Genomic DNA, 18,987 nt, shown 5'->3' with positions numbered 1-18,987 from the left:
ACACTGGAGGCATTCAAGACGAGGCTGGACAGCCACTTGTCAGGGATGCTCTGACTTGGATTCCTGCATTGAGCAGGGGGTTGGACTCGATGGTCTTGTAGGCCCCTTCCAACCCTACTGTTCTATGATTCTGTACCCAGGCCAGGTCAGAGGAACCAATGGGCTACCAGGTGGGTGGAGCCAGGTGGGAGCCTGGGAGAACAATGCTGCCTGAATCTTTGAGTGATTTACCACAATGTGCGGGCCAAGAGGCTTCCAGTTTGAGTCCCAGTGGATCCTACCAGTCAGGTGGTTGACCCTGAAAATGCTTTGGTGTGGTTGGGGCTCCACAAGGCTGCTGTAATGCATATAATTTACTGGATCCAGGCCACTGGGTTAGTCACAAGCTAGAACCAAGAGTCTAGTATGCAAAGATAAAACCTAAATGAACATTACACTCTACATCTGCTGAGCTTATTCCAGGCCCTGCTTCTTATTCCTGAGGGTCCCAGGCCCTCAGGCCACAACAGCCCCAAGCTTCCTTCCTTCCTCCTGAAACAACCACTCTTTAGTTTAACTGGGGACCATGTGCCTTTCAGCTACCAATGGACAGAGGTTTTACTGAATTGTTAATGGCCGGTACATACGTTCAGCCACCTGCATGGACGGTTGCTTGAACAGAACTGTTTGAACGTGGCTCCGCATAGTAAGATGTTTGTGTGAGCAGTGGGGGTGAGAGTGGGGTTATCTGGTGTAGTTAAACTTAGTCAGGAGATCACCCACGCAGCTTGATACTCAGTGTGTGCATCAGGCCTGGGGGTGATCAGCTGAGAGAAATCAATGTTTCACATCCAATCAAGAGCAGTTATTTCAAACTTTCTAGTTCCGGGGTGGGCAACTTGTGGCCCTCCAGACGTTTTGGCCCACAAGTCCCATCAGCCCTAGCCAGCATAGCCAGTGGTGAGGCATGATGGGAGTTGTAGGCCAAAACATCTGGAGGGCCACAAGTTGCCCAGCCTGTCCTAGTGAAATGGAACCAGGGCTGGCCCAGGACATTTTTCTGCTTGAACAAGACTGTGTTCCTCTCTCTGCAATTCCATGTACAGAAGCCAGCTGGACTGCCATCTGAATCTTACTACAGCGTTGGTGAGGGGTTGGTGTCCTCCATTGCACCTGAGGGGTTAGCAGGCTTGTTTAGGGAGTCCAGGACAGGCCATGTGGCGCACATGACTTTGTCCTCCAACAGAGGGGAAGGGCGGGGGGAGGGGCTCAGGAGGGGGCTATTGCCATTGCCCCCTAGCACCTACCACCTGAGGTAGTTGCCTCACTCTGCCTAAGGGCAAGGCTGCCCCTCAACTGAAACCTTTCCACATTAACCTGTCTGGTGAAGAACACTAGCACATCTGCCATAGAAGCCCTTGCACATTGAACGGAATTCGTAGACTTCTACTGCGTATGCACAGTTCACATGAACTGAGGCCTTGATGGACCTCACCACCACCCCATGTGCATTGAAAGTGTACCCTAGAACAAACCCTATATGTCCCTGTTAGTAAATGGCAGGGGGAGATCAGTAGTGATGTTCAAGTCATCTTTCAAAGAAGCTTGTCTGCCGTTACCGATCTTCTCAAAGACAACACCTGATAACCCTTCAAGGAACCCTTTGGTTCCTTGGAACCCACACTAAAAGCCATTGCTTTGGAGGACACTGAGCAGATGTTTAGAAGAAAGTCATATTTTGGGGAGGGAATCTGTTTTCTGGAGGGGGGGAAGAATTGTTTATGGTGGGTGGCAATCAAGACTTCTTCTTTGCTTCGCAGATCCCCAGTGTGTAACTGAAGAAGGCGGTAGGCCACAAGAGAACAGGTCATTGCCACTGAAACCACAATGGGCAGCCAAAAGAACAGCAAATGCTGCTTGCTGTGAGTGGGCTAGATGACCGATGCTAGCAGTGAAGGAGAGCGAGGCACATCACCCACCCGAGATGAATCAGATCCAGAACTATACTACGAGGAAAGTGAAGAGGATGAAGAGAGTGAGTATAAGTGCAACATCGGAAGTTCAGAGACCAGCAGCATCCTATCTGATGACTCCGTCTACCCTGTCTATGAACACTCTGCGTCCAACGATAAGGAAGGCATTGAGCTCACGTTCTACCAGTGCTGTGTCAAGAACAATGCGAAGCTGTTACAAGAGAAAATTGATATGGGGGTGACCCAGGAGGAAGGCATGGAACTTGACATCAATGGACGGGTACTTGAAAACTCACACACCTCAACCCTGACACAGCATATAAGAGCTAGCAATGAAATGGCTTTGGGATGAAAAGAAGGCATGGCTCAAATGGGCTATAGACATCAGACAGAACAGAGCTACAGATTCTTGGGTCCCAGAAATCATCCCCTAGCATTGCTGACCATAAGAGGCAGTCATGGCAAATCATTCCAGCCATGCTACGAGTTTAACATACCTTATAGCAGCTCCACCGTGGAGTGGTCACCAAATAGCTCCATTATGTGTGAAGCTAGCTAAATCAATTTCCATGGGGGAGGTGTGGCAGGACGGCACAGAGTGGGCAAAGGGAAAGGCATCCTGGGGCATGAATTAATCAGAGAGTTATCTGAGGGATAACTCACTGGTCCTAGCATTGCACTGTCTCAGGCTGATGCACCAGGCAGTGTGGGTGGTTCTTTGCAGCCCTTTCTCCTTGGAGCCCATAGCTAGAGATTGAAACTGTGCCTGTGCGGTTGTACTGAGCTAGAGCGTCACATAGGCCCTCTTTAAAGTACTGGACTCTAGGACTGGAATTCCCAGGCTCCACACATTGGGATGGGAGGAGGGAAGAGGGCATATATCATGGTCTGGGCCCCTAGGAGAAAAAGGGCCCATCATGGATTACTCGTCTATCTGCTCCCGTGGCTGTAGAGTTCGATGATGCTCTAGGGAGCAGGAGTCCTGAATTCTAATCCTGCTTCTCCTCCCATTTTCCATCCATAATTATTTTTGCTGGCAGAACACCCAAGAAGCTGTTTTTGTTTCATGGAGGCCACATGTGCATTTCTCAGGGGTGGGACTTGAATGCCCATCTCCAGTTTCCTGCGGCATTGCTCTGTCACACTGAGCTGCTGGTGGCAATAAGCAAGGAGCTGGAGGTAATGACTCAAAGGGAGCTGTTAACCCGGCAAAGGTCCAGGGGAGACCAAGCACCTTATAGACTCATTACCAACCCCTCTTCTTAATCCTCAGCTGGGTCATTACTTGCAGCTGGATCTTCTCCCCCTCCTAGATACTTTCTCATAAGTAAACCCCTGGCAATAGAACCTTTTGGCAGCCGAACGGGTGCTCCTACTGTGATTCTGAGCTTCTTACCAGGTCCACTGCTGCCTTTGCTCTTGAGGGCCAGGGGGCAAAGAAGGAGAATGGATCAAGGCAGGGCCTGGTATGAGGCCAGAGGAGTTACTAGGAAGCCCAGGTGAGGAAGATGGGGCTCTCCAGGCTGCCTTTGGGCTGTACAGGTTTCTTCTGATCTTCAGTTCAGGAGAGGTTCTCCATGGTGTCCCAAGCCTCTTCCTCTGAAGAGGGTTTTCCAGGGTCTGGGTCAGACGGGACCCTGAAACCAGGTCACACTGTTGCCTCCTGTGAACATGCTTCCATTCTGCCCTGCCCTCATGCTTCCTCCTCCCTCCCTTGCAAAATGCTTGTGCCCCTTCCACAGACTCCCAGATACGTTATGTTGTATGTTATGAATATTAGCTTTAACAAAGCATTGGCACCCTATCAGGACGCAAACCATTCTCCTGGGCATCCTGTGGGTTCTGCATGCAAGTTTACTGGGCCGTGGCAGGCTCTGATGCGGCAGGTGCTGTCCACCATTCACGGCACAACCATTGTGCATTATGTGTGGGCGGAGGTGTGGACTTGGTTCTGTGACGATATCGTGGCACTCTGCGTTTCACCGTTTTCCATGCATGGTTACTGAAGGAACATCGTCCTCAGTATGCAGCGTCAGGATGGATGGGTAGCAGTGGAGTTGCCAAGGATGCTGTGAGAGCAGCTGTTATTGCTGCATTACACCCTGTTTCTTAAAGGCATCCATGTGCTTTTGTCTTGGCTGCTGAGAGAGCATAGGAGAATGGCCACATTCCACTGCTGTTCAGGGCCAGCCCTACCATTAAGTAAAGTGAGGCGACTGCCTCAGGCGGCAGATGCTTGTGGGCAACCTCTCAGTAGTTCCCCTTAGTTGGAGGACAGAGCTGTGTATGCCATACAGTCTGTCCTGGGTCCCCTATGTAACCTGTTGCCTCAGGTGTTGGAGGACGCTATCCCATTGCCAGTGTTGAAATAAGATTCAGTTATCGGTACAGTCAGCTTCTGTATGTGGACTGGGGAGGGAGGCGTCATCTTGTTTGCCTCAGGCAGCAAAATGTCTTGGGCTGACCCTGCTGGTGCAGCAACTGGCAGCATACTGGGACCATGGGACAGAGTTACCTGAAGAGGTGCATGGGCAGGAAAGAGCCAATGTGGGTGAGAGGGTATCATTTTGCTCAGGTGGCCGAATCGTAACACCTGTTCCCTTTTGCTCCACAGAATGGTCTATTGGTGGCATGTTTCAAGGGCTATGTAGACATTGTCTCTGTTCTCAGCAAATGCCCCTGCATAAATATCAATCATCAGGATAACGATGGAAACACAGCACTCATGGTAGCAGCTCAGGCAGGTAGGAAATGTTCTACTTTCATACAGTGGCCAGTGGTCGTATCCAGGAACGTGGAAGATTCCAACAGTGGGCACCTGGCCAGAATTTAAAAGCAGCAAAGGGGAAAATGCAGCTTCATGTTGTGCGCAAGTGAGCTGTAAAACTCAATGGTGGAAATTACTATACTGAGCAGTATCCAACTGGAAACAGAGAACTGATTAGGTAAAAGAGTTACATGTTATATACAACAAAATGCCAGTGAGAAGTTTAATGCAGGTTATCTATTCCAAGAGAGTCTTGATATATGTATTAGCAGTCTCAATCATTCTTCCAAATCAATATTTTTTTATTTATTAAATTTATTAATCGCCCATCTGGCTGGTCACCCAGCCACTCTGGGCGATGTACAAAGTATATAATAAAACAGTTTAAAAAAAATAAAATTCTACAGGAAAAACATTTTCTAAAATACCCTAGCCCACCCCAAATGCCTGCCTGAACAACCATGTTTTTAATGCACGGTGGAAGCTCATTAAAGAGGGGGCATAGCAGAGTTCCCTAGGGAGGGAGTTTCACAGAGTGGGGGCCACCACAGAGAAAGCTCTCTCCCTCCTCCCCACCAGTTTAGCTGTCCTGGCTGATGGAACAGAGAGAAGGCCATCCAAGGCTGATGTTGTTAAGCAGCCTGCCTGGTGTTGCTGGAGGCGCTCCTTAAGATAGGCTGGGCCGGAACCATATAGGGTTTTAAAGGTCAAAACCAACACCTTGAATTTGGCCCAGAAAACAACTGGTAACCAGTGCAACTCCTTCAGCACCGGAGTGATGTGATCTCGCCAGCGGCTGCCTTTAATCAGGCGAGCTGCCACGTTCTGTACCAGCTGCAGCTTCCAAACCGTCTTCAAGGGTAACCCCACGTACAGCGCATTACAGTAGCCTAGACGAGAGGAGACTAGGGCATATACTACCGATGGGAGTAGATGGTTGGGAAGGAAGGGGCACAGCCACCATATCAGATGGAGTTGATACAGCGCTGTCCAGCTCATAGCTGACACCTGAGCCTCCATGGACAGTGGTAGTCCAAAATGACCCCCAGGCTGCGGACCTGGTCTTTCAAGGGTAGCCGTACCCCATTCAACACCAGGTCAACATCCCCCAGCCTCCTCTTGTCTCCCACCAAAAGTACCTCGGTCTTGTCAGGGTTCAGCTTCAGCTTGTTCCTCCCCATCCAGCCACTCACCATCTCCAGACATTTGGACAGGGATTCTATGGCCAACCTTGGTGAAGATTTGAATGAGAGGGAGAGCTGCGTGTCATCCACATATTGATGACACCGCACCCCAAACCTCCTGATGATAGCCCCCAGCGGCTTCACATAGATGTTAAATAGCATCGGGGAGAGGATGGAACCCTGTGGCACCCCACAAGTGAGCGGCCATGTGTCCGAAACCTCCTCTCCCAGTGCTACCCTCTGGTACCTGCCGTAGAGGAAGGACCGGAACCACCGCAGTACGGTGTCTCCAATGCCCAACCCCTCCAGGCGGTCCAGGAGGATACCGTGGTCAACGGTATCAAAAGCTGCTGAGAGGTCGAGGAGAACAAGGAAGGAGCATTCACCCCTATCCAGAGCCCTCCTCATATCATCCACCAAGGCGACCAAGGCCGTTTCTGTCCCATGCCCAGGCCTGAAGCCCGACTGAAATATATTCCACTTTGCAGATTAGTTGGTTAAGAAGGAAGATTGTTAGTTAAGTTAATGCTGATGTCACAAAGGGCAAGGGCAAGATTCAGAATGGCTTGAAAATAATATTGGGAGTGGAAGTTTTCATGATCTTCTCAACATGCCATAAAAACAGGAGTGGACAACTTGTGGCCCTCCAGATGTTTTGGCCTGCAACTCCCATGATCCCTCACCATTGCCTATGCTGGGTAGGGCTGATGGGAATTGTAGGCTGAAACATCTGGAGGCCTCAAGTTGTCCACCCCTGCAATAGATAGACAGCAAGTCCCACCTGCCCAATGGCCATTAGCCAAAGAAGGGGCTCTTGCATAGGCAGGAGGCCCACTAACTCCGACGATTTAATCAAATGAATTCAAAGATGGCTGCTTGCTTCTATTTTCCTTAAATTAACTGGCAAAATAATGTTAGTGTTTCTCTGTGAAAGTGTATGTATATGAGCAAAAATGCTTTACATAAATAAGTACACATGTATGGAGATGATGGGTGCATCCGTACAAGGCTTTTATAGTGCAATTGTCCTGCCTCACTCACGGAAGTTGATGGGGGGCCCAGACAATGGTGTCTTCAGCTTCAGCTGCTTCCATCTTTTTTCTAGCACAGGAAATCTGTTAAAGAGGGAAAGATGGAATAGGGTGCTCAGCGCCTTCTGACTGGGAGCACTGGGAGCTGTCTGTCTGTCTGGAAGTACGCCATACGTCTGTTTAAAATAAACAGTAAAATACACATGTATGGAGACTATATGTCTATTTGAAATGCCTGGGAATTCGGGGGTGATAATATTATGAGTTGTGAAGGAGATGTAGATCATGGAAGAATATCAGAGGCTTGAGTTGAAGCACTCTGATCTGCAGCAGTTGTGGGTGGCACTCCAAACATTGCCTTTTTTAGGTTGACACCTACGATGTTTTAAGTGTACAGATAAAAAGTGTAAATATGGTAAAGGCCTGTATATATACATATCATACAGGTACATTTTGGCTGCAGCTGACGAGCAAACTACAAATGTACCATTATTTCTCCCACACACACACACTAAAATCCCCTTCCCTACTTGCTCTCAGAAACACGCATCTTGAACTCAAGCAGGGAGGCACAGCAATTCTGATTGGGAAAATGGCCAGCGGGGAAAGGTTAAGCACTCCTCCCCATCCCGCTACTCCTTTGCTCAAAATTACAACCAGTAATTTCATTTTAAGAAAGGATATACTGGTGGGGATCCATGGCCTGCATTTGTGTGTAATGTGTGGCTTGCCCCTGAAAACTCCTTGTTGAGTGTGCACTTAGGTAGCAAACCTAGATTTGCCTCTGAGTAATATATGAAATGGCGCTGAAATGGGCAAAGGAGGGAGAGGTCTACTACTTTGGGCCTTTGTTCATCCCATCTTTCCCTCCAGTTTCATGCTAAATAGTTTCTTTCTTTCTTTCTTTCTTTCTTTCTTTCTTTCTTTCTTTCTTTCTTTCCAAGATTTATATACCTCTTTACATCCAATAAAATTACTGAGCGTTGAACAATAAAAAAGAAGAAAGAAACAAAATGCAGAGTTAAAATCTTTAAAATCAAATTATGTGAATAAAACTGTGGCTGGTTAGTCAGGGAAGGCTTGTTAAAATAAAAATGTCTTCAGCAGCAGGTGCTGAAAACAAAACAATGTTGGTGCCTGCCTGACATCAAAAGACAAGGAGTTCCACAGAGAGGGAGCCAATACACTAAAGGCGCTATTCCGAATGGATTCCAAACGGACTGCAGGTCCATGTGGAATCGCCAGGAGCACCTCATCTGATTACCTCAGTGACTGGGCACGCTGGTAAGGGAGCAGGCACTCACTCAGATATGGTTCTCAGTTATGAGTCTTTTGGCCACACAGATGTGTATAAGAAAAGGGCCACCTGGGCCCAATCTACATAGTGGGTTTAGCGTGGAGCGATAGCACATCAGGGTTGTTTGCGATAGATCATGCTGTTACCAATCCGCAGCAACCCTGCAGCTTCCCTGTAGAAAAGGCGCATTTTCAGAAAGTCCTTTTAGTCTTAAGGAAAGTATTTTTTCCTTAAATGCGGCTCCTGTACGGTCCCGCTGCAGTATGTCCCATCCCCCCACATTAAATTCTGGGTGTGCCTATTTCTGTGACCTGGCAGTGACCTGGTCAAGGGGTGGGGCCACCCACCCATTCCCTCTTTTCCCCCATTCACAGTAGGGCTGCTTACCCATTCACAATATCTAGCTTCTTTTTCCCATTCATAATAGCGCTGTTGCACAATTTCAGGCATTCACAATAGCGGAGTAGCTGCTTCCCCTTTTCACAATATGTAGCCTATATTTCCCATTCAAAATAGCATAGTTGCAATGTTTCATTAATTCACATTAGCGGAGTAGCTGCTTTCCCCATTCACAGTATGCAGCCTGTTTTTTCCATTCATAAAAGTGCAGTAGCACTGTTTCAAATGTTCACAATAGTGTAGTAGCTGCTTCATCCATTCAGATTATGTAGCCTGTTTTTCCCATTCACAATAGCACAGTATCTTTTAATCTTTCACAATATCCCAGTGGTGGATGAGAGGGGAGAGGTGTGGGGAAAACTACAGGGGCTTAATTCAGTGCTTCCAGTAAACTTCCCTGAGCAAGGGATCATGGACAGGGGTGGGGAACAAGCCTCTCTCATTCGTTGAGCAGCACCTATGGGGTTGATGATGTTCAGTTCTACTCCACCCACCCAACCCCAAAGTATGGGGGTTTCAAGTGCTGTGTGACCCTTGAAAGCAAGTTTTCAAGTAGTGTATACTCCACTTTTCTTGCTTCATGTGCCCTGACAGACCAAAGCAATTTCATGAAAATCCAGATATAACAAGAAAGCACTTTTCATTCTGTTTCCATGTGGATTGGGCCCTGGATATATATGGAGAAAGGGCTGGCTGGGGTTGGTGGCAAAAAGTAACACTCTGCAGGTTCCTGCTCTGCTTCTAACAAGTATGAGCAAGATCTGTAGAATCCAGAAGCAGGTGAATAATAATAAATACATATTTGTATAGAAGTAGAATGAGTGTACTGAAAGGTGGCAGTGGGCTCAGGTCAGGCATGGCCACTCGTCCATGAGAAACAGGGCCACCAAAATGTATCATCACAGTAAAGACCAAATGTGATTAATGTACTGAACTTGCAAAGTGCGCATTTTAATTCAGGTCTCTTTTGGCATTCCAAACACGCAGAGGAGTTATCACTTCACGCCTGCTTCCCTTCCTAGTTCATTTATCTGTTTAGTGCTCTGTAATTTGTTTGTGCAGATTGTGATGGATAAGGCTGCATAACTACAAAACAGAGCCAACATTTAAAACTCAAGACAGGTTTTTTTTTTTGCCAATTCCCTCTCACCTCTGAAGCCCCCTATGTGCCCCCCACCCCGAAGTCAGCAATGATAGGCTAGGAGACAGAGTATGAGATGGCGCTGGGATCTGCAGGGGGAAGGAGGAGTATCTGAGAGAATTGCTGCCTAGTCCTTCCTCCAGCACGGAGGCTCTGCTGGGTCCCAGTTCCTTTCACCAACTGAAGGAGCCTTTCTACCCATGGAGGGTCAACTCTGGATCCAACCCATTAGATGTAGAGCAGTCGTAGGCCTCTTTGGAATCACTCTTACTGTGTTCAGTCCAAATATATCTTTCCCTCTCCAGGGCTGAGCTCTGGAAATCAACAAATAATACAATATTGAAGTTCTGTTGTAGAAGCAGCTAGTTGTGCACAGCACTGATTGGCTGATGCCCATGCCATTACCAAGAAACCTCCTTCCTCCAGTGTTCCTCCTACCAGGAAAATTGCATTTCTTTAAAGTTCCCTTTGTAAAAGGAAAAGCACTTTTAAAAATAGAACAATTGAACAACCCATTTGAAGCACTGGGAGAGTTACGAATGGCTCCTGAAACAGTGTTTGATTTGCTGGTATGTACATCTGTCATGCAAAATGTGAAGCTCAGTGGAAGCTGGACACACACCATGGCTGAACAATTTTTTTTAAAAAACAAACATGTCTGTCTTCATCCAGAATTTAGCAGAATGCTGAAAGGGTGAATTCACATTAGAGGGCAATCAGTGTAATCTCAATAGCCTGTATCGAAATAATCAAAGGCACTTCTAAAGAATTCAGCCAGTCAAAGACTCAGAAAATTGGCAACACTTTTACAGTAGCCTGGAACCAGGGGCGGTGGTGGTTTTTGGTTAATTGTATATAAACTGAAGTTTAAGAATGCTGAAGTTCAAACAGGGAGAATTCACAAATATTTACAGAATGCTAAAATAGTAAATATAACATTTATTTCAACTTAAATAGGTATGGGACAGATCACAAAGCACCCCCACTAAAACATTCATATTAGGCGTCAGTTCACACAACCAGTTTGGGGGGCTTAATTTGGCCAAGGGCTGTGGCTCAGCGGTAGAGCACATGCTTTGCATGCAGAAGGTCCCAGGTTCGATCCCCAGCATCTCCAGGTAGGTGGAGATGCTGGAAAAACTCCTGCCTGAAACCCCAGACAGCTGCTGCCAGTCAGTGTTGACAATACTGGGCTAGATGAACCAATGGGCTGACTCAGTATAAGGCAGCTTCCTATGTTCCTAACTTTCAATTCCCTGTGTATGCAAAAGGATTATTGATGTGTTTGTTCCATTTATATCCTGCCCTCCCTCTAAAATGCTTGGAAAAAGGAAAGGTTCCTCCTGTGCAAGCACCGGGTCACTACTGACCCCTAGAGGGACGCCTGCTTATGCTGGCGTTTTCATGGCAGACTAGAGCGGGGTGCTTTGCCATTGCCTTCCCCAGTCATGACTACCTTTCCCCCAGCAAGCTGGGTACTCATTTTACCAACCTCGGAGGGCTGAGTCGACCTGAGCCGGCTACCCGAGACCCGGCTTCCGCTGGGATCAAACTCAGGTCATGGGGAGAGTTTCAGTTGCAATACTGCCGCCACACACAGAGTGTGCTCATATATATATATATATATATATATATGCATATGCATGCATGCATGCATGCTCAGGGGGGCATATATAGTTCCCCAACACCCATTTTATCCTCACCACAATGCTGTGAGTTAAATCCAGCCAAGAGAGAGTGACTGGCCCAAGCTCACCCAATGAGCTTCATGGCTGAGTGGGGATTTGAACGCAGGTCTGCCTGGGCCCAATCTACATAGAAACGGAATGAAAAGTGCTTTCTGGTTATATCCGGATTTTCATGAAATCACTTTGCTCCATCAGTGGCACATGAAGCAAGAAAAGCAGTGTATACACTACATAAATACCTGCTTTCCCGGGTCACAGAGCACTTGAAACCGGTGTTGGGTGGGCGGAGTCCAGGGAGTAAAATTGAAATGCCGTAGGTGCTGCTCAGCGAATGAGAGAGGCTTGTTCCCACCTGTGTCCATGCTCCCCTGCTCAGGGAAGTTTAATGGAAGCTCCGAATTAAGCCCCTGTAGTTTTCCCCACACCTCTTCCCTCTCATCCACCACTGGAATATTGTGAATGCCTGGAACAGTGCTACTGCACTATTCTGAATGGGAAAAACAGGCTACAAACTGTGAATGGGGAAAGCAGTTACTCTGATATTGTGAGTGCTTGAAACAGCCCTACTGCAATACTGTGAATGGGAAAAAGAGGGAAGGGAGGGGAAGGGGGTGGCCCCATCCCTTGACCAGGCCACTGCCAGGTCACAGAAACAGGCATGCCCAGGATTTAATGCAGGGGGACGGGGCACACTGCCATAGAACTGTGCAGGAGCTGCGTTTAAGAGGAAAAAATGCACTGACTTTCCGAAAATGCACCTTTTCCAGAGGGCAGCTGCAGGGTTGCTGTGGACTGGCGACCATGTCATCTGTTTCAAACGACCCTGTGCTGTCGCTCCGGACTAAATTGGCCATGTAGATTGGGCCCTCCGCCCAGGTGGTCACTCTAACCACTGCACTGCACTGGCTCTCAGCTGGTTCAGTCTCTGGATTGTGTGTGCTGGTCTCTTCACTCACTTGTGGCCACGCCGGTGATTCCTGTTTGTGTCAGGTTGATAGACATGATCTGTCTGCCCCAGTCATGTTCAATCCATACAGGGAAATAAAAGTCCTCATAGAGTGAAAAATCACCCCCCGAAAGTGGACTTATAAGTCTGTCATGACTGGTGCATTCACAACTGCGCTCTGTATTGCAGTCTTTCATGTGGTCTTTCCCAACTTGGCGCCTTCCAGATGTGTTGGACTCCAGCTCCTTGGTGGGTGCCAGGTTGGGGCAGACTGCTTTAGTGCATGCTAACTATCTCTTGCTGGAGAGGGGTTGCATTCCTAAGGCTGTTTCCTTTCTCCGTCTTTCCATGAAGGACACATCACTATTCTTAACTATCTTCTGAACTACTATCCAGAACTAGAGCTTGAGAAGCGAGACCTCCGGGGTCTGACGGCACTCATGAAGGCAGCAGTACAAGGGAGGAACGATTGTGTCGCAGCTTTGCTCATGGCAGGTATATTATTCCTCATTAGCTGGTTCAGGATTTAATCACTGTTTTAAAACCCCAGCTGCTAACCCTTCAAAAGCTAAAGCAGATGTGCTCAAATTAATATAAATAGGCCTGGCGTCAGAAGTCGGCCTAGTCAGGCGGCTGCCAAGACCTAGGGGGCCGTGGAGAGGGCCCACCAGTGACCGGAGATGCTGGAGTGGGAGGGGAGTTCCAGCAGAGGAAGCAGAGCACAAGAGAACTGTCCTCCATCCCCTCCTCCAGGCATTCCTGGGCACAGGAAAATGGGGATCTGGCCCAGAGGCAGCAGAATGTGATCCTCTCATGCTGCTTTGAGAGTGACATGTGCTCGGAGACAATCTCCCATTTCCCAGAGGGAGGTGCCTCAGAGAAAGCAGAGTTCAGCTGTTCCATGCTCCAAGGGACTGGCAGGACTAAAAGAAGAGTGAAGGAGTCACACACACCCCACCTCTCGGCATGCCTCCCACCAGGAAATGGGTGGACACTGCAGTGGTAAACCGCCCCAGGCAGCAGTGGCAGGACCCCCCCCCCACCCCCGGCCTTTTCTCCTGAGTCCCCCAGCCATTTCTGCTCTCGTGAAGCTGTGTGTGTCATACAGCCCATCCTGCACCTCCTAAATTAGCCTGCTGCCTTTAAGTGTGGTGGAGGACCATATCCTGTCACCAGTGCTGAAGCAAAATTCAACTGCCAGTCCAGTCAGTTTCCGTATGTGGAATGGATGAGGGAGCCATCTTCTCCTTTGCCTCGGGCAGCATACTGTCATGGACTGGCCCTGTTATTGGCACCCCTAGGGTGATCTCCTATTTCTCAGTGGGAGAAGCATTGGAGAGGGCGTAGAAAAGCAATTCTCTGACACTTCCTTAATCCCTACCAGCACCAATGGGGCAAAAGGAGTTTCAAGAGAACACCTTTGTGTTCTGCTCCTTCCAGAATAGCCTTGATGGGGGAACGTGTGGGGGAGGGAGCCATGACCAACAGGGGAGACAGGAAGGGGCTCCACGGACACCTTGGTACCCAAAGACCCACAGAAACTGCAGCCAGCCCTGAGTATAAAGCAAGGAAAGGAGACTGGGCATAATGAGGGGCTCTTGCCTCAATTCTGTTTTTACCTCAGGATAGCTAACATTGTAAACAGTCACATGGTCGCTACAGAGGCACAACAGGTAAGCTGAGTCATACCCAAAGCAAACACACTGTGATCCAAAAGTGTGGGCTGGTTTGGTTCCGGGTTTGAGGGCCCATCCCCCGGGCAAAGTGTCCTCTGGTGGACCCCCTCCGCTGTTTGCGGCTTACCTTGGGCTTGCCTGGTGGTATCAGTCAACAATATCCTGAGCAGTGCTCATCGGTGCCTGCATTTAGCTGCCATTTAATTTCCCACAATTCCCTGGAGTGGTATCAGGGGCACTGTGGGAAATTAATATGGCAGCGAGACCCTGCCGCCCAGTGCTGCTCAGAGATTCAGGCCAGATTTTTTTAATGGGGGTCAGGGCAGGCATTAGTAGTGGGCTCTGCGAAGGTGCTGTAGACCTGGCTGCTACCCAAGGATGCCAGATGCTGTTGCTAGCCCTGTGCATGAGCAAGGGCATGTGGCTAACATACCATGGAAAGCCCTAACTGTGTAAACAAATAAGCTGTTGTTCTCCTACTAATCAACCTCAGAACAAATATAGTTGCCCTGGCTGAACAAAAAAAAAAGGTGGGGGCTGGATTTGTTTAAAAACGAAAAGAAAGGATTATTTCATTCATTCATTCATTCATGCAATCATTTATTACATTTTTATACCGCCTAATAGCCAAAGCTCTCTGGGCAGTTCACAACAGTTAAAACCATAAAATACAAGACAATAACATACAGATGATAAAATACAATATAAAAGTTTAAAATGACACTATAAAAATAATAAAATAATAAAATACAAGACAATAATATACAGACAATAAAATACATTGTAAAAGTTTTAAATTACACTATAAAAATAATAACCAAACAAAAGCTAGCAGCAGTGCAAAAATTTAAAATACAATACCAGATGTAAAACAAACTGAAAAACTACAATGCCTGGGAGAATAAAAAGGTTTTCCCCTGGCGCCAAAACGAGCACAGATTAATCCAGGTCTGAGTTCAGAAATGATCCCTAAACAATCAGTGGGCTTTTCACTCACCTCTTGTCAGCACTGGATAACACACATTACTCCTAGCCTCTGATGAGGCCTGTTTGGACTGAGCCCTGGAGCTGTACTCCAGCATCCTGCTCCAAAGCTAAGGGGGGAAACCAGAAGCTAACTCTTGATCTGACTATAGATGGCTTTTTGATTGCTGTCTACAGCCATCTTCTGGCCATTAGGATGCACAACAGTCCTTCACCCTTGCTGCCATCATTATCTTGACCATGTTCGGTGACTGCCGCAGTGCCACCTAATGGCAGCCTTTCCTTTGCAACCTGCATGGAAACGCAGCGGGTTGGCCGAGGAGGAGGGATGGAGCATTCTGTGCCTCCTCCACTAGCCCGCTCACTCGCCGGCATGGAATTGCCCCACGGCTCCCAAGTGAGTTGTTAAATACGATGCTAGCTTAAGTCAGCTTCACACAACCACTCCATGTATGGTTGGTTACTTTTTCCAACCCAGACTGAACCACAGATGTGGCAAAGACATCATCCCAGTGGTTTGTCACAACAAGCACATCTGCTATTGCAAATCTTCCCAAAGCGGATTGAGTTCAGCCTTCCCCAGGACATGTGCCCTCCGAGTGTGTTGGACTACAGCTCCCAGCATTCCTGAACCACTGGCCATGCTGTCTGGGGGTGGCTGGAATCCAAAACATCTGGCGGGCAGCAGGCTGGGGAAGGCTGGTTCAGTCAGCGTCGCTGCCATGCTAAATTGCAGTTTGGGCTCATGACGAACAGTTTAGATGGCCCATTTGCCACATCATGGCACGATGTGAGCTAGGGACAAAAGAAGCATGTGGATTAAACCTTATTGAGCTGCATTTTCTTTGCCTACGAAATGTGAACCTGTATCCTGATATCTTATAAGCAGAGCAACCACAAGCTGTGGCTGTGGAGAGGTGTTGGTGGACATGGGAGGACCGAGGGGAAATGAGCAGGAGCTCTGCTACACTACTCCCCTACAGGCCTTGCTGATTTCTGTGGGGAGAACGAGTGGGAGGTGGCAGCTTTCTCTTTTGCCCTCCCCCTTCTTTTTTTTACAATCTAAAAGCTGCAGGCTGCATTGGCAGCTTTGGTGGCACAGCAACAGGAGCAGAAGTCTGGCCGCCACGGCCACCTTAACTCCTGCCAATGTGCCACATTGGCAGAACCGGCAACTTTTAAACTGGGGGGGGGGCTTCTCCATATGGGGCTTATATCATGCGATCAAAATTGGTTACTCACAGAAGGGCCCCTCCCACATTTTATTACCTTTATCCTGCCTTTGTAAAGTGCAGGGAAAGTGATTTTTCTCTAGGAAGCACTATGAAGTGCTGTACTTGCTGCATGTACTTCCATAATAGCGCTATAACAACAGCATCACCTAGTGGCTATAAAATTAAACATATAGAACTTGCTGAGAAATAAAAACAGCCTGTGTCAGCCTGTATAAAGGAGCCAATCTTAATCCCACAAAGAATCTGGAAGCAGTAGCCCTGGTAAGGATGCAGGATTTTAGCCTCATGTGGTAAAGCCCAGAAGAAATCCAACCATCATGATAAGCCCCTTTCCCTCCACCCCCAAAATAGCATGAATCGCTTCATGCCACCCACCGCTGAACTCCTTTAGCCACATTTTGGAATATCCCCCCAAATGGCCCCCTTGCATCAGGTGAATCCAAAAATGGGGCAAAAGGAATCCAGGGCCCATTTAGGACAGCCCCCTCTGTTGCTTCTTTGACTGCCATTTTGAAATGCAGGGCGCTATCAAAGGGAAGGGAACAGAGTTGGATTTCTAATCACTTGCGCTTTCTCTTAGGAGCTGACCTGACAGCGGTGGACCCAGTAAAAGGAAAGACAGCACAGGAATGGGCAGCCCTGACTGGGCGCTTTGAAACTATTGCACAAATCCAAACCCTTCTGCAGCGCCCGTGTGCTGAGCAATTCTCTAGCAAATACTTGCCCCAGTGGCCCGCACTGCCGGAGTTGGTGGCACAAGCCGTAGGCACAAAATCCAGAGCCAAGCGTTTGTTGGATAAAATCTGTGCCACGTTCACAATCAATTTCCCACATGACCCTGAGCCAGATGGTGTGACGGATCACATGGTGCGTATGACCACTTGCTTGGCCAGCCCGTTTGTGGCCACTGCTTGCCAAACAGTCTGTCCTGACAGCCCACCAGAAGTGGGCAAGCAGAGACTCTCGGTGCCAGAGATCCTCCAGGAACACACCCCAGATCCTGATGCCAAATCCACAGCCAGCGAGTCGTCCTGCAACGGCCAGCTCATGACTCCAGCCCAGGTCCTGGTGCCCTACCGACCCCCCAGTACCATTGTGAAGATCCTGTCCTTTCCCACGCGCATGCGCCACAACAGCATCTTCCCTGGAAGGGTCCCGAAAATCCAGCTCACCAAGTCGCCTGCCCAGTCAGCTCCCAAGGAGAACAAGCCATGGCGCTCCAAGAACAAGAACACGCTGGAGTTGCCAAAGTGGCGATACAAGGAACTCAAGGAGGAGGAGAAGAAAGGGGAAGAAGCAGCAGGGAAGCCCAAGAAGGAGAAGAGCAAAGGCAAAAGCAAAACATCATAACAGTTGTGGGTGTGTGTTTGTGTGGGGGGAGAGAAACTCCCACCCTGACGTCAAAATCTACCCAGTGGTTTAGATAATGTCATTATAACCCACACGTAGTATTCGATCAGCTATTGGTCAGGCTAAGAAGCTAACTGTATGGGATGTGACATGCTGGAGGTGGAAGGAAAGGGGCTTATGATAGCAGTGTTCTCTCTCTCTCTCTCTCTCTCTCTCTCTCTTTCACAGTTTAACTGTCAGTGGCTCTGCCAGCACGGAACATCAGCAAGAGCTAAAATGGCCCAGGCCAGACTTCTGCTCCTTCTGCCTTGCCACCAAAGCCTGCAGCTTTTAAAATGTAAAAAAGAAGGGTGCAGGCGAGAGAGAGCTGCCACCTCTCACTTGTTCCTCCCACAGAAATTAGCAAGGCCTGTAGGGGAGCAGCATAGCAAGCTCCTGCTCATTTCTCCCCTAGTCCTCCCGTAACAGAGCCCTGATCCTCCAGGAGGCGGGGGGAGAAGTGTTTTACCCATATCAGGCCTGCAGTTTCTCTGCTCCAAGTCCACCCCACCCCAGCCCAGTCAGCTTTTTTCCCACATGCTTCAATTGTGTATTTACCCTTGTAAATGTATTCTGAGCCCTGTGGGGAGGAAGCCTCTTGGTGGGTATTTGCAGCTGGAAAATTGTACAGGTGGGAAGGGGCTAGCACCTCCCTCCTTCTCCTTTGGCTTCTCCAATCTGAATTCCCTCCTCCCATCATGGCTTTGTTTTAAAAGGCTTTGGAGCACTTGTGCATTAGCATGTAACATGTAGTTTACCATAAGGCTCTTCCTAAGCCCTTGTGGCTTCCACAGCCAGATCCTGCAATCTTTTCTCTGTCAAGGTGCAGACAGATGTCACATTCAGCAAATTATTAAGTACCATTCTGTTTCCCAACTCAGCCTTGGTGTATGTGTGTGTGAGAAAAGTGGTGGGCAGCAAAAGTTAGCTGTGGACAGTGTCAATTGGCTAGCATTTGTGACATCACCAAGACACCTTCCTCCTCCACCTCCAGAGCAATTTTGTAGTTGTGATTTGTTTTTAACACCTGTCATAAACATTATGAAGCTGAGAAGAAGCTGACCTAGGTAAAGAACCCTCTGTGACGTCTCTTTAATATGACTTCTGTATTCACCCTCTTAGCTAGGTCCTACTTACTCTAACCGTCTCCTCAAAATATCTACAGTTCTTGTACAGTTCCAAAGACATGCAGCTTTTACCACTGCAGTGTCAGTACCTCTGTCTCACACAATCATACCTAATTTATTTTATTTTTGTTTACTCGGGGCGGGGAGGGGGGAGTTACTGACAAATCCCAT

At 48.2% G+C, this 18,987-nt stretch overlaps 1 protein-coding gene across 1 annotated transcript; it reads left to right on the top strand.

Moving 5' to 3' along the window:
- Window positions 1–1,914: 1,914 nt before the first annotated feature.
- On the top strand, window positions 1,915–17,650 carry ANKRD33 (ankyrin repeat domain 33). The gene is made up of 4 exons (XM_084832319.1): window positions 1,915–2,232; window positions 4,567–4,696; window positions 12,760–12,900; window positions 16,881–17,650. Exons 1-4 carry the CDS (start codon window positions 1,915–1,917, stop codon window positions 17,648–17,650), a joined length of 1,359 nt encoding a protein of 452 aa, XP_084688445.1.
- Window positions 17,651–18,987: the final 1,337 nt, after the last annotated feature.

Source organism: Heloderma suspectum, chromosome 2, assembly GCF_057233095.1.
Source record: "Heloderma suspectum isolate Gila_16-S chromosome 2, 16-S_ref, whole genome shotgun sequence".
NCBI lineage: Eukaryota > Metazoa > Chordata > Lepidosauria > Squamata > Helodermatidae > Heloderma > Heloderma suspectum.
Note: the sequence above shows the minus strand (reverse complement) of the source record. Positions and strands in the feature narration are given on the sequence as shown.